At 42.2% G+C, this 15,351-nt stretch overlaps 1 protein-coding gene across 2 annotated transcripts in view; it reads left to right on the top strand.

Annotated features, from left to right (window-relative positions):
* Sema2a (Semaphorin 2a) overlaps nucleotides 1-15,351 on the top strand; it is a 190,023-nt gene that overhangs the window by 42,902 nt on the left and 131,770 nt on the right. The window contains exon 1 of one of the 2 annotated variants that reach the window (XM_083037280.1): nucleotides 3,779-5,022. The exons of the other annotated variant lie outside the window; for it this stretch is intronic. Coding sequence (XP_082893406.1) covers nucleotides 4,845-5,022 — 178 coding nt within the window. The 5' untranslated portion in view covers nucleotides 3,779-4,844. Of the gene's footprint in view, nucleotides 1-3,778; nucleotides 5,023-15,351 lie in introns of those variants that run through there. 2 annotated transcript variants of the gene reach the window in all.

Consider the following 15,351-nt stretch of genomic DNA (forward strand, 5'->3'; position numbering starts at 1 on the left):
CACGCGTAGCGTAGTCTTTGTAAATTCAACATTTTTCTTTGACGTTTTCCCTCGCTGTTTTATACTGAGATATAAAGCCGCAGTTAAGCGGCTTTAGCGGAACAAAAGAATATACTCGCGCGCGCGCGAATTCTTACGGCTAAGTGAGATGTTGCCCGGATCCCATATGGAGAAGGCAACGGACTACAAGTTTCGCTTTCCCCTTCTTAAACGAGACGATGAGATCTCGATGCCTACCATGTGTTTCGGATGAGAGATAAGTGAGAGCCGTATCGCATAGATATTAAGTATAATTTAGTGGATTGCCGGCGCGCGGATGAACCTTTCGAAAAGGGAGAGGAAGATACCGAAAAAGAAAGGAACGATATTTCGCGTTATAAGAAAACACGCAGGTGTGTATGTGTGTGTTTGCAAGTCTCGATTATACCAGGCTACAGCCGCTCTTGTCGTGTCTCTCAGCGGAAGGAAATACTGAATAATAATAACGAGACAGCTAGGCAATTATAACGCTGTTTAGGGCTTTGCGTGCAATATGGATGAACACGATGGATGGACCCTCGCCAAGGCATATTTGACGGTAATTATGGCGATTATTCCGTAAGCGTGAAAGTTTATAACTATAATATATTGTCATCTCTCTCCGTCACGCGAATATTTTTGGCATAAAATTTGCGTATATTAGATTGGATCTTTTTCGAGTTTAACGCAATTTATTAATTTCCCATATATTTTTACCTGCTATTTTATATATCGCGACAATACTTTGATATTATATATATTATGCCGTATTTTCGTACACGAGTGAGGATGAAAGGATATGACTATGAAGAGGCAGAAATCTGTAGAAAATTGCGAAATACGCGAGATAACGCTATACGATGACACGGGTTTTGTTGATCCGCGTGTCGACAAATATTTTCGATTCGTTCGTACGAAAAAAGGATCCGTCAATTCGCGACTCAGATGCAACGAAGCGCGGAAGCTTCAAAGGCGCGCGAACCACCTTCGCGGAATAAGAGGATAATGTGGACTCGATTTGACGTCTTTGAATATTTAATATCGCACGAAGCCGTCTCGCATCTTACGATGGTTCAGACGCTTGCTACTATTGAAGTGGAACTAACGAAGGATCATGCTGTTCGCGAAGTAACATCGTATTGCACATAACTGATCGCTTTCCGATATAGAAACATCATTTTCTGTGAAATGTCCTTTCGGCTGTATTCTTACTCTTTTTTTTTCTATATATTAGACATATGACAAAAAATGAGCAAAATGTGCAATCCCGATATCGTAAGCGAATAGACATAGGATTCGCCCGAGACTTTATAGAATTTTCCGTAGAACGCATCAGACATTTCGCAATTTCTTCAGCGCATTTATTGCGGAGAGGAGTTCTTACCTTGGAGTGTTCCACACAACAGGCACGATTTTTGCAGACACATCCCGCTCGTGTCGCGCACACCGACGCTTTATATTTCAAACGTTGAACGCGACGATACCACCGGGATGCAGTTTACGGTTTTTCCGGTGATTTGCCCCGCTCTTGCTGTACGCGTTCTCCCAAAAAGACAGCACCTCGGACCGCGCCGAACTGTATAAGGACAGTCGTAAGAAGCGGCGCGACGACGAGAGAGGGCCAGACCGAATGGCCTCATGCAATTCTAAACTATTTCAATGAAATGGGATAGAGCGACTGGTGGATTTGTTGGTCGCGGCACTCGACCCATCGTCTTTCCGTAGCACAAGCAGAACAAGAGAGAAAGAGAGCCCGTGCGCGCGCGAAAGAGAGAGGGAATTAAGAAAAGCCACGCTTTTACGCCGCTCCTCGACTGGTTTTCCCTTTGTTCTAAAATTCTTACGACTTCCCTTACCTCCGTCGACTGCACCTTCACCACGAGCAACAAAGGAAGTGGTCTGTAGCCCCGCTATGGTCGTAATACCCGGTATGTACCACTGCGCTACACTCTACTCTGGGGTACAGAATTGTCTCCCCTTCCGCGTTACCGAGAGAGAGAGAGAGAGACACTTTGTAGCGTGGCTTGGATGCTGCGCAACTTTCTCAACCAGCCCCTGGGCTCAGCTAACTTCGAGGATTTTCGTATTAGCATATCGACTTATTCATACACCTCGCTTGACTTCGTTCTCGCGACATCCTTCGGGATGTATCGGTGCGCGTGATGTAGTAGCGGACGTCTGCAGGGTCGAACGTGTATCTCAATCTCACGAAATTGTTTACTATAATATAAATGTATATCTGTGTGAATTTTTTCTTCGTGAAATACAAACGGCAAAGTGATATAATTATACAATTGATTTTGATATTGGCGGTCGCACTATTTATTAATTTTGCTACTTTTAAGCACTCGACGCAGAACAATTATGTAATTATTTGTTTCATTCCACGAAGAAAGTTTTTATTGAGGAAAGTTGATATTGAGTATGAATAGTACGCGATAAAAGAAAATATTAATGTTTTGCATAATCGCGTCTGCTAGATCTTTTGTCCTGATCAATTCATAAATACGCAAATAATATGAATAGTCACCTAGAATAACAAGATTTCATTTGTGTATTGTAATTACATTTACATGCACTCAGTAGACCGCTAACTGAATTTTCGCTAACTGAATGATTTAGTCGGAATAATTGTTAACCGTTTTACTTCAATTAGCGTTCGTTTGCGTCAACTATCAATTTAAAATGTTACATTATGCTCATAAGGCTGAATTGTTAGATTTCTTTTCCCACAATTCAAATAATTTAGCTCTCTATATAAATTCCTCTCTTCTTATATTAAATTGATCTTACATTTTAATCTTTCATAATTTCTTCAGAATTCTATAATTTCATAGCAAATTGGATTTAATGTGATTTATGCAAGCCTTAGAAAAGTTAAAATGTATGTATAGGGAAATATTTAAATGAGTAGAAAATATCGACATTAAGTTGTCAAAAGCGAATTTTTTTTTTATTAATCTTCTTTAATATTTTATAACAGAATATCCTTTTAAAAATATAGCACAGATAAGTAATTAATATAGATTTTAGTACATATATAATAGTTGCTTTCCATTTACATCAAAACTCAGATAAATCTCACTTCTGTCTTTCTTCCACATCCATGTTAAAGAAAGACAAAAGTGAAATTTATCTGAGCTTTGATGTAAATGGAAAGCACCATATATTTATATAGAGAGCTTTAATATATGTATCAATTTCAATTTCTCCATCTCTTTGTATATTCGAATGTTGCAAATCTGACATGATTTTCATCAGCATTTCGCGTACGTTCATCGATAGAACGAGGATCTCGATAATCGCATGAGAGAGATCCATCGAAAGATTTGTTGCGAATCGAGGGAGCTTTATCGGCTTTGTCGGATGCGTTTCGTTTGACGTTCTGAAATAAAAGAAAAAAAAAAGAAAAAAAGAAAAAAAAGCGCGAAACTTCTTCATAATTCAGACGCCTTTGAAAGTGCAGTAAAGTTCGACTTGGAACATCCATTCGACCTCCCCTTCGTGCTGTCGCGCGGCCTAAAATTTTTCATAGCCACCATAAAAAAATGCGTGCGCCAGGGTCACGAGAAGGGGCTGACGTTTACTCGCCTCTTCGTGGCGATCAACGAGTATCTCGGATTGCAACGAAGAGAGCCACCAGCGGGGCCGTGGACTGTAGACTAGAGTCGTGCGCTCTTCGTAGCGGTCGCGGCCGAGTGGAGCCGACGACGGCCGAGCGGCGCCGAGCGCGGCTGAACGCGGCAACGCGCGTCAGAGGGTAACAGTCGTGCCGCGGCCTCCTACGAGAGAGGTTTGTGTAAGCGTCGTTCGTCGTAACAGTCGCGGCAACTTCGGTTCGGTTCGTAGCGTCGCGACTTAAACTCGTCTATGATACAACGGCGATTCGATCATGTTGTGACGGATGCGCTCGTGTGTCGCCAGTACGTCGCGTTTGCGATCATCCGGTTCCGGTTATCGCGAAGATGTATGCGCGATAGGGAAACAAGCAGCTCGTCGATTCCGAAATCGCGTCCGCCTCGACTCGAGCAACAGATGTGACCATCGTGCGCGTCTCGTTCTTTATGTTTAGTTGATCAAGATTTCCTCAGTTGCTAAAGAAACTCGCGACGCTTCGACTTGAATCTCTCTTTAAGTAATCGTTCCAACGATCAAGTAAAAGATAACATCGGGGAACAATAGGAAATAAGAAGTTGTTGGAATCTGCGTCCGCGATCGACGTGAATTGCTGCTCGCCACGATCGACGTGAATTGCTGCTCGCCACGATCGACGTGAATTGCTGCTCGTCTGCCGTTCTAAGAACTTATCTATGGCTTAAGGGCACCGGGCCGTGCACGAGAAGTAAAAGACGAAGAAAGAGAATTTCCTTTGTCCTCCGAGACGGTGCGGAAGGAGAGGTGGACGAACCTTGGAGGGGAGGAGAAAGACGCAACCGAACGAAGCAGCACGCGGTCTCAAGTTTCTCGGAGTCTACCTGCCGTATAGGAGTGCGACAAGGACGGCGATTAAACGAGAAAGAGAGAGCGAGGGACGCTTTATACGGCCGTCTCATTGTCGTTGCCAGCAGCCATAGGGCAACAAACCACGCGCTACACACCCGGGAGAAACTCTCTTCCTGTTCAAGGTCAGAGCAGCATCGAGGTCCGCGCGATTTTTTGTAATCGCCTTGCACATCGCAGGCGGAATCCGGACTATCGCGAGTGAAGTAAAGTAAATCGTTGTGCGCGTAATGTTGGGCAAGTAGCGGAAGTAGAATCGCGAGAATCAGAAAAAATCGAGAGCGTTGGAAAAAAAAAGTGAGATTGTGTTTGATTTCCTCGTGACCATGCTGAGGCAGAGGCTGTTACCGGACGCCATGACGATAGTTAGGGCAGCTGTTCTCGCAGCTGTTCTAGGACAGCTTGTGGGTTCTAGCTCTGCCGGCAGACCCGCCGGCGCACACCCTGGACACGCTTATTTCGAACAACCTTGCTGCGGACGTTCCCATCTCAGGCATCACAAAGGTCAGTTAGTTATTTTCATGAGACGATTAGCGCGGAAACGAAATATGCGTGCTAAAAATATCGGAGCGTCTCGATGACCGCGGGATTATTATTAGGTATTTACGATCATATAGGAATTATGAGCAATCTATGACGATATTCCCATGGGAATATTTCCATCGAGCCCAGCTTATTTTGATTGTGGTAGGACAGGCTCGTGACGTGCGAGCGGAAGCGGAAACGGATGAGCGAGGCGATAGCGATGCCACGTGGTATCGTGATTTTTCCTTCTCATCGTCGAATGTGTCGTTGTTCGCGACGATGACAGAGAGATATGCGTTATACATTTTGCATCGTATTCATGCTCGCACGCATGTTCGTGGAATAATCGTATACAGGAAATTCCATACGACATGAAATTCGTATTTCGTATTGGGATAAATTACGCAATATTCGCCAATTCGTTTGCCATATTATCGATATCCAACCAGGAGAGACTTCTAGAATAAAAGTTTTACATGCTGGTACAATATTTTGAATATACATGTAAAACAATAATAAATGTTTACTATTATATTAAAGATTATCGAATGACGGAGAATGCAACGTCATTTTTCTGTGCTTCTTACTATCTGCTTTTTTCTTCATAATAATGATATTTAATTAATTGTGATTTATTTGTATCGATCGATAAGCGATGGCGGTGCAATTTTTATATCAGAATATCGATTGCTATTAATTTGCATATATATATCGTTCACATTAAATAATGTGACTTCCGGAATCGTTATTTCACTGAGCCCCTCGACCAGCTATTTATAATACAAATTATATAATATACAATATATAATTATATACAAGCAAGTAAACTCAATTACTTCTTTTTTAACGTGGGAAAAAATCTTGCACATGGTGACCTTTCTCGTGCGCTTTTGGCAGGGGTCATCTGGATGTTGCTCTTAACCCGAGGAGCCCCCACACAATTACACCTTCGTTTAATGATATGCAATTTACGCATTAGATGCTAGTATACGAACTTTATGCGGAATTAATTATAGAAAACACATTTCTTTATTTTTATTTTTTTGAGAGGGGGGGAATTACATTATCTCAGCACTAATTTTTTTAAACAATTTACTTAATTAATTACGGTTTACTAGTTTATATAGTTTACTAGTTTGGTTAAGTAATTATGGTTTGTTAACATCAAACAGCTATTATATATAAATTTAAACTGGTTAATTTATGACGTAATTCTCGTCGAATAAGGATAAAATCAATGCTTTGTGGTTCGTTGCTTATCGTACGAAGAAATACTGTATACGTAACCGATATTACATGAGGTAGATTTTTCAGGGAAACTGCGGCATTTTTTTTTTTCACGGGACGCTGACCTCCTTCTCCCTTTCCGGTAAATCGTTTAAAGAGAACGGACGAGTGCGGAATGTAAAAACGAATGTAATGCCCGGGCAACGAAATGCCCGTTAGCATACATCACCAATATTATCTCGGGGAAGGCCCTGCCACGCGATATTACCGGGGCTTAGAACGCCGGGGCTGACTTCATTATGGTACCGGGGAGAGAGAGAGAGAGAGAACCGTCGAATGGAATGTGGAATGGTCGGTTGGCTGGTCTCGGGGTCCGTGTGTAGAAGTTGAGTGTGGAGGAGAGAGCATTGCCGGTGCGTGGCGGCTCTCTCGCGCGTGTATAAAGCAAGAGACCGCTTGCAAAGCAACGCGCCGCACGCTCGTACACGTACGCACACGGCGCTTTCGAAGAACTTACGCGTTTCCCGAGCGTTTTCTACGAGCGTAGCATTTTCCGGAAGGGAAGGAGACTTTTTGGGGAATTTGCGGCCGGTCTGTTTTCCTGTCGCGCCAATGGCGGAATTTTCATTACGACGAGACGCGGTTATTGTCCTTGTAATGCGCTGTTCTTCCCATGGAATGCGTGTGCCCACGTGTGTCGGTTTCGCGGAATGTCGGTTTCGCGACCGCGCGAATATTCGGCGCCAAGTTTTGGTAGCAACCGGTAGCGACTCTCTCTCCCTTTCTCTCTGTGTGCGACACTTGTTTCCGAAGTTATCACCGACTAATTTCGTCGTGGTGTTGTCGCGTTCCCGTGAACGCTGAAAACCGACTGTTGTCGCGAGAGCTCCTGGGCAAACGTCTAATCTTACTTTGTGCGACGATGTGTTTGGATGGCGTGTGACGTGATTTCCGTCGCGAGGTATGCAAGTCGGAGCAAGCACGCGGACATTGTGTAGATAACACGAACTTCTTGACGCGTAATCGTTACTTGAGACTCGAGCGAAAGATAAGATACTCGGATTTCTCAAACAGTCTTTGTTGTAGAAATATATCGATGGCGGTTGCATGAGAGGCGAGCATTGAAACTTATTCGTAGAATAAAGCAGCGTGTTGATTGAGCGCGTAAATCCTGTATACTCTCCCCACATGCTAAGGATCTCTATATGTATATATATATATGTGTGTGCCTACTATATCTGAGCACATCATACCGCATTGATCTAATCTGTACTTGCGGGCAGGTGTCTACGCCACCAAGCGATCATGAATTCTAAGCCCTTCGTATAGGATCTCTGTTAACTAACGGAACGGATATTAATTTCGACAGGCTTCTCAAACCGATCTGGTGATCCAATTTACACGCACATTTGACGTGTAATTCTCTATATAGCTTCGCATGTAATGAAGTTGCGCGAAATTATGTACGACTATGTCCCGTTGTATCAAACTATGCATCTCTCAAGATACCAATAATCTTTATTTAATAAGTTAAACGAGCGCTTTCAATTATGACGGTATCGCGACGACGACGAGGCGTTTAATCATCATCAATCAGCTATCGATAATCGTAAATACGCGAAGCGGCGGCGATGTTTAAAATCATCCGTCAAAGCGAAACGAAAAGGGGACGCGAGAAAATCGAGTCGTGTAATGTCCAACGATGTTAAGGGAAAGGAGAACGTCGCGACGGGCCGAAAACTATCTCCAAGATCGCTCTAGACAACATTGTGTGTGTGTGGGATAACGATTTATAACAAATTATATAAAGAAAAGTTTTCGCAGAAAACAAGTTAGACGTCGCGTTCGTGATCGGACGAACATGTTGGCTCACAAATGAATTATTGTTAAATATACATATTTGCAATTAAATTAAATGAACTTTTTTTCTTCGAATAAATATATATATTATTCATTTTATGGATATTTCAATATATGATTATTTCAATTCTCTACTCGTTTTCTTTCGCAGAGTTCAACAAAATCATTTATATCATTTACTGAATATTGATATTGCGCGAGAGATTTCGAATTATTTACTAACTTATATATATTTTCATTATTTAAATTATTATCGCTATTTAAATTACTTTCTGAAATAATGCGGATCAAGTTAAATATTTTTTTTTTTTAACGCGATGGTACTTCATATCTCTTCCGGTTTGTTTTTCTTTCGCCGCCCGCGTATAACCGACTTTTTCTCGGCAGATTATCCCATACAGATGCCTAATTCGTCGGTAAATTCAAGGAGTTCGAGCGGCAATGCTCTCTTTGCACTACATAGAGATTTGTCAGTATGTATGTGTGTGTGTTTGCAGAAGTAGCTAGGTAAAGAGAAAAGGGAAAAGCGTAGGTAGAACGAAGCGCGGTCGTTCGGTCAGTCATGAGTGCCGGACGGACCGCGAAAGTTTTCCTTTGGTCGCACGAAGGTCTCAAAGATTTTCGAGATTAAAAGCTCCACGAGAGAGTCAACTACATCCGCTACCGGTCGTCCGATTCCGCGTTACAGCCGCACTGTCTCTCTCTCTCTGTCTTTGCCGTTCGCTATCGCTTCCGCTAAGGCTATGTAATGAGCGACCGCAGCTAAGACTCATCCAGCGCATGGTATTCGAGGCCGCGCATTCCTGCGGTCCCGGGGGTCAGCATGAATGCCGAGACATTGCCTTTGGGGAGAGCCTTGCGAAGTTATACCATCGGAATCAGCGAGAGCTTTCGTACACGAGGCGGTCGAATTATTTCCCTTTGAAAAGGCTCGCGCGCGCGTATCCCGCTCGAGCTACACCGAGCTGAAAGAGCCGGGGCGTATAACCCTTTTGCTAGACTCTTGGAAATTATTCCCCAAGTTTTCCTTCTGATTTCCGCCGACGCGCAGATAGAAGGGGGCAACTTTTGACGAGTCCCGGTACTCGCGAACGCGACGCGACACCAGGCGACGCGATGTCGCGGCAAAAAAGCACCGGGAAAGAGAAGGGGGGAAGAAATCGATTAATTTTTACTCTCTGCATTACGCTGCTCTCTTCCAGTTACTTTTTTTTCTTTTTTTTTTTCCTTCTCGCGTCAGTCGATACTCTGGAAGTTCTCTCGTCTCGAGGGTAAAAAGCGCGCGCGAGACTGCACCAACTCGTTCATGGACATAGAGGGGACGGAGAAGGACGGATAAAGGGTTCGAGAAGACGCGTGGTGCGCGCGAAGACACGAGCCAAGTTTGCCTCGCAATCGTTGCGGGCGTGCGCACAAAAGTGGGAACTTTGTTGCGAAATTCCGAAGAAGCTCGAATGAAGTCGCACGAGCGAAGTGTTGGTGCAAATCGGTGGCTAGAAGAGAAAGACTAGCCCGCCTACGATCGATTTGCGGGCGCGGATGGAATAGTTTGTGTAACTTCTTCACGTTGTAAGTCACTTTCACGTTGTAATCGCGTAACGTCGAACGCGTAGCGGCTTGGCCGGGTATTACAACGAAGAGTGATGAGTTTTCGGCCGTTTAACCTAAACCCGTCGCGTGAGCTCTTTACTCTCTTTTAATCGTTGCTTTAATCGGATTTGAGGAACTCGTGCGAACTTTAATTCCCAATCCGTGTACAAAGAATTTTACAGACGCGAATTAAATTAAACAGAGACGCCCGTCGTTCTCTTTCTTTCCTGCTGTTTTTCCCGCACACGTGCACGTTTGACAGCTTACACGGTCTCGTCCGAAAGGAACAGCTTTAGCGGCATTAGCTTTCATCTTTTCTTTATTTTTGGACGGGAAATCCGCGATGTAAGCTTCGGCTAGAGCGGCGCCCTGCACACAAGACTCTCACGAAACGTCATAAACAAAAAATACGCGAAGCGCGAGTAAGACGGCGAGAGCGCGTCGGAGAGAGAGATGGTTTAGATATTCCAACGACAGGATTACGTGCACTGTGAAGAAGGAAATAGCAAGAAGAGACAAGAGAAAGAGTAGATCTTGTCTGTTTCGCCTTTTCCTTTACTCACATCCTTCTTTCTCACTCTTTTATAGCTACAGAAAACACTTTGTACTCGGCGGTGTAAACGCGCGAAAGTACCTGCGCTCGTGAGATGAGACGATTTCGTCGCTACAAATATCTTTTCGCGGATAAAGGGAATAATGAGACTGTAATGTAGCCTCTCCAACTACCTCGGATGTTTTTTAGACGATGGTCTGATCTGTACACTTATGAAACTTTGCAATAATGCTAGAACATAGAAATAGATTACATGCTGAAAATTCAGAATTATTTCTATCATTTTGTTATATTTATTGTATTGATGAAACGATAAAAAGAAGTCGTGAAATGCTTCTTCCGTGTAACTACTCAAGTATAATACTTATTAAGCCGTTCACGAGGCGGACGTTAAACGAGAAATGAGAATACTTCCCTCATTTATGTGATTCGAGAAGGATTATTGAACACGCTGACGTACTGGTAATTACGACGAAGTGCGTATGACTAGCGTCAGTAATAACCCTCATAAGTATTCTAGACGCGAAGATCCTGCCGCCTCTGATAAAAATAATAATATTATTATTTATCGGCGTATGTGTGTGCGTGTTATTTGATTTTATTCCCTAAGGCGACGCGGAAATCTCGCGCATCTCCAACTTACAGTCTTAAGGTTTACTAGCAGGTCGTTGGACGCGTCGCGCGTTAAACTTACACGTGGAGATATTACATTCTTGCGTTTCTAGTACTACGAGGTTTGCGAGCGGCGAATTTGAACGGTGCTTGTAAGTTTTTCTACGCGGCTTAACGAGATTCTACATCGAGAGACGATTACCTTCGGTCGCAACATTAGTATATACGTTGTTGTTGCGTTGCCATCCAATCGGAACTTTCGCACGCGCAGTTAAATACGTTTACTACACGGCTTTTTGTCGAATACGATCTGGTCACCGTGAGGTGCACCGAGGTTCTTAACGACAGATACTTGGCGAAGTTACAGATGCAGACGTAAGAAGCGAAAACTTTGAGAAAATGCGCAATCTTACGATAACAATGGAAATAATAATTTTCAACTGTCATTTCTTTTTGTCGTCGCGACTGGTAGATTGACGTATCGATCTCTCATTTAATATTGAGGATGCGATTTTAAAAATTAGATTTTGATATTAAAGGAATGAATGACTTAGAATATAATTTCCTTCAATATTTCCTTAATATTCAATAGCATTTTTCGAAAAATCAAATAGACAAGTAATGTGACACATCGTAGCGAAATTTTATTATCTTCGTAAGAATATTTTTAATCTGAAATCATACATAATTTATATTAACGGACTTTTATCTACTTGTTTCAATAGCGATTTCCTTGAAAATATAAGAACAAAATATTTATATCTTGCCATATATATATAAATGTTTTAAAAATAAAGAAAAATGTAATTAAAATAAATAGTTTTAAAAGCCTTCCATGAAATGGATAGCGAAATGGAGTGGAATCCTTTACGAATTTATTACGAAGCTGTTTGTCTAACGTATACTTTATGATAATTGAATTTAAATGACAAAGCCGAAGAGCTATTATAACCTCGCTGTGTTACAATAATCACAAGCGAGCTTCAATAAGACGTCCGTCACGCATCGATAGCAGACGGTTAATTGTCCTGTATCAATAAACGAAGCGCAGAGATAGTAGAGATACCGTTCACAAGGGGAACCCACTGTTATCGGAATACTTCGTCGTGCAAACAGAGGGTTAGTCACCTAATCGTCCGATTCCCCCTTCCTCTCGCGAAGCGCGCACATGCACGCACGTACATAAGTACATACCAAATCCCTGATATAAGTCGCATAGTACTCCATGAACCCTCGAGATCTTTCCACGTGTTCGAAGTTATCTCAACTCCACCCTCTCTCGCGTAGTCGGGAACGATATCTGTTCGTCACAGGAATTTCAGACCGCGCTGTCTTCGTCGTTCACAGATCGTGGCGCGAGAAGGAGAGACGAGACGAGAGAAAGGAAGAGAAGAACAGAGACAGGAAATTGAATCTCGCTTTATCTCTCGAACGGCGATATTGAAAAGGGAAAAAAATGACACTCCGCGCCTACAGCCACCGCACTTGCTCGTGTTCAACGTTCGACCGCATAAATTGTTATGATCGATATCAACACATCCGCAATACAAAAACTCTCTTAGTCGTCACCACCTCTTGTCATTCTCGGATTGACACGTTAGGCTACGTTTCTTTTCCCCTCGAGGAAAAGGCTTTCTTATATTTCCCTAATCTGCGAATTGATACTGGAGTAGGTATATTTATTGTATCAAAACTAAATCTTTGTAATATTTTTCTATTACATAATAATTATCTCAAGGGATGGAGTTTATTTAATTTTTTTTTTTTTTCAAGAATATACATACTATAGTGATGAGTCTTTAGAAATTTTTTTTTTCTGGAAAACACGAACTCGTCCCCCTGGGGGGAAAATAAGATAGATAATCTCTTTGATTCGCGCCGCGTGTCTTTTCGTTGTACGTATAAATTCACGATTACATCCAGCCCGCGGCTCTCGTTCGTGAACAGCAAGGATCTAATTACACTAACGACCGGTAATAAAAAGCAGCCGACGCGCCGACGTCGCGAAATTCGCACGCAATTACCGCGATCTCGAGGGTCAGGTACGTATATTGCAAGGTACTTTTGGACTTTTGCAGGCAAAAGTTTGTTCGTTCGTCCGTAGACGATGTATCGTAATATACGCACAAACCACCGTGAATATAATCGTGAGCATATTTATCTCGCGTGTGCACGCGTTTCGTGCACCGATTATGTATTCGTTTTAATCTTGCACCGAACGTCCGGAGGGACCGCGATTGCATTCAAGAATACGAGCGAAACTGTTAAAAAAGCGATAATTGGACGACAGCGCATAAATTGGAGGCTTTCGGCCGTACGAGCTTTTGTTTACCGTAATACATATGTACGAGCGTATATATATGTATATGTATATATATACATATATAATATACTCGTTTTTTTTCGTAGAATTCAATAATACTATTTAAAATATCATTTAATGAATATTGATATTGCGCGATTTCGGATTACTTAACAGCTCGAGCTCGCTAATTTATTCAGCGCGAAATTAATCGTAGCGACTTTGATCGAAGTCGTTGAAAAGTCGGCGCCAGCAGCCGTAAAGTATATATCTTGCGAAAAGTGCGAAAAGGGGATATCGCGCACCCCTCTTGGAGCTGGCCGTATAATTGGAGCCCGATATATCTTAATTACTTCAAAGTTTATTATTACTTCGAGACGACCAGACGGCATAAAATCGTAGGAGGCGCAGTCTGGCCTTCAAGGCACGAATGTCCGTCCAACCGAGCTAATTACTTTACAGGCGCGTTTGCAGGTACGCATTACGATCTTCAACCCTGTGCCAAATGTTTGCGCTAGCAACGCGTTCTGTCTTTGTCAACAGTAGCTGCTTATGCATTACGCGAGATTGCAATTTCCAAGCCGGGGATGCGTGGCAAATTACAGAAACTAACACACGCGCGCGCGCATACATGCATATACATTCTCCGTTCGTAAAAGTTTCGTGACAGTAATTAGGCCTTTCCCTTTTTTTAACGATACGTGGCACGCATTCTTACGCAGTTCTCTTGTGCTTCGTCGTTACTGTTATATGTCGATCAAGACGAGGAAGTTTCGGGAACGTGCAATCGCGTGGGTGATGAAATTCGTAGCAGCGACAAAGGGAAATTGGAAACTGGTTTTGCACAGCGAAAAAAAGTATTATAACCGTTGTGCTACGAGGGTAATAGTCGGCTGGATCAGTTAATGCTTCGTAATGGCTGGACGAAAGGGCCGGGAATCGCCCTTCCTAACGACCTGTACGGGAACGCGTAACACGACCGCATGGCACCATCAAATCTGATACCGGGTGTGCAATAGGTACCAGAAACGCGCCAGAGAGAGACCCTCTTCGTATAAGCACGCTGTAAAAATTACATACGATTCTGGAGCAATATTTTCTTGGGATCGCGCGAATCTTGCGGCATGAAAATCGTTTCCAGCTAAAGGTTAATATCGTAATCGACAAACGGCAATATATTTTTTTTCACGAGCTACTGATTTTTTTTCTACCATAAAGTTACGATGAAGTTTATACGATAAAATGAGTATTACATAAAATCGAACACAAATCGAGCATTTAAATCGTTTGGTCATTCTCGAAGTCTCGTGTGGTTTAAATAAAACAGGCAGAGAGAGACTCACATTTTGTTGTTTGCAAATTAATATTTGTCCGGTATTTAATTCTCATATGAAAGAAAGAAGTGTATATGATAATTAATAGAGAGTACGGTGTTGGGGGAGAAGGGGGACGATACGATCGCAATTATTGACGTAGCGAATATAGAATCGAGAATATTTTGCGCGCTTAATTAAAACGCAACGTAGCCGAATTGGAGGTGATCCATTTTGATGCAAATTAATTGTTTCGCAATGTACGGACAAATGGTTATTAATAAATTATTCTAATTAAAATTCTGATCATTTGCGCGTAGTTGAAATATAGTAGAAACGTCTATGCGACACTGTGATAATTAAAGTAGGTATATAAATCCGCACATATATATATACATAGGTTTAAAATTGGCAGAAATTAGTAAGTTTAATGAAAACAATAAACTCCTACAAATTGCATAATGTGAACATTGCAGTGTGTCCATGCATGCAAATTCTATAACATTAATATTATCAAGCACATAATATAACTGATAACTAATTACTTATTTCTTACTAATATTCCTATTTTTTGTTATTTCTATTTCGCTTCAATTTCCCAGAGATGATACAAAAATTTTAATTTATTCATGAAACATAAACAGAGAAACAGAGAGAGATGAGAGACCAGTTTTGTTTTACAAACTTGCCTGGTAGAGTATTATACGTGCTGCACGCGTGAAAATACCCAGCTTCTTTCTTCTATCCTTCTGACTCGTACTTGCAACGCTGCATTTCTTAATTGTCCTCTAACAAGAAAAGTTGGCACTTGGCACGATTTGTTGGCCTGTCTCACCTCTTTCCAACATTCT

Source organism: Prenolepis imparis, unplaced genomic scaffold (assembly GCF_030444845.1).
Source record: "Prenolepis imparis isolate NDT839.2.m4 unplaced genomic scaffold, iyPreImpa1.0 SCAF_4, whole genome shotgun sequence".
Taxonomy (NCBI): Eukaryota; Metazoa; Arthropoda; class Insecta; order Hymenoptera; family Formicidae; genus Prenolepis; species Prenolepis imparis.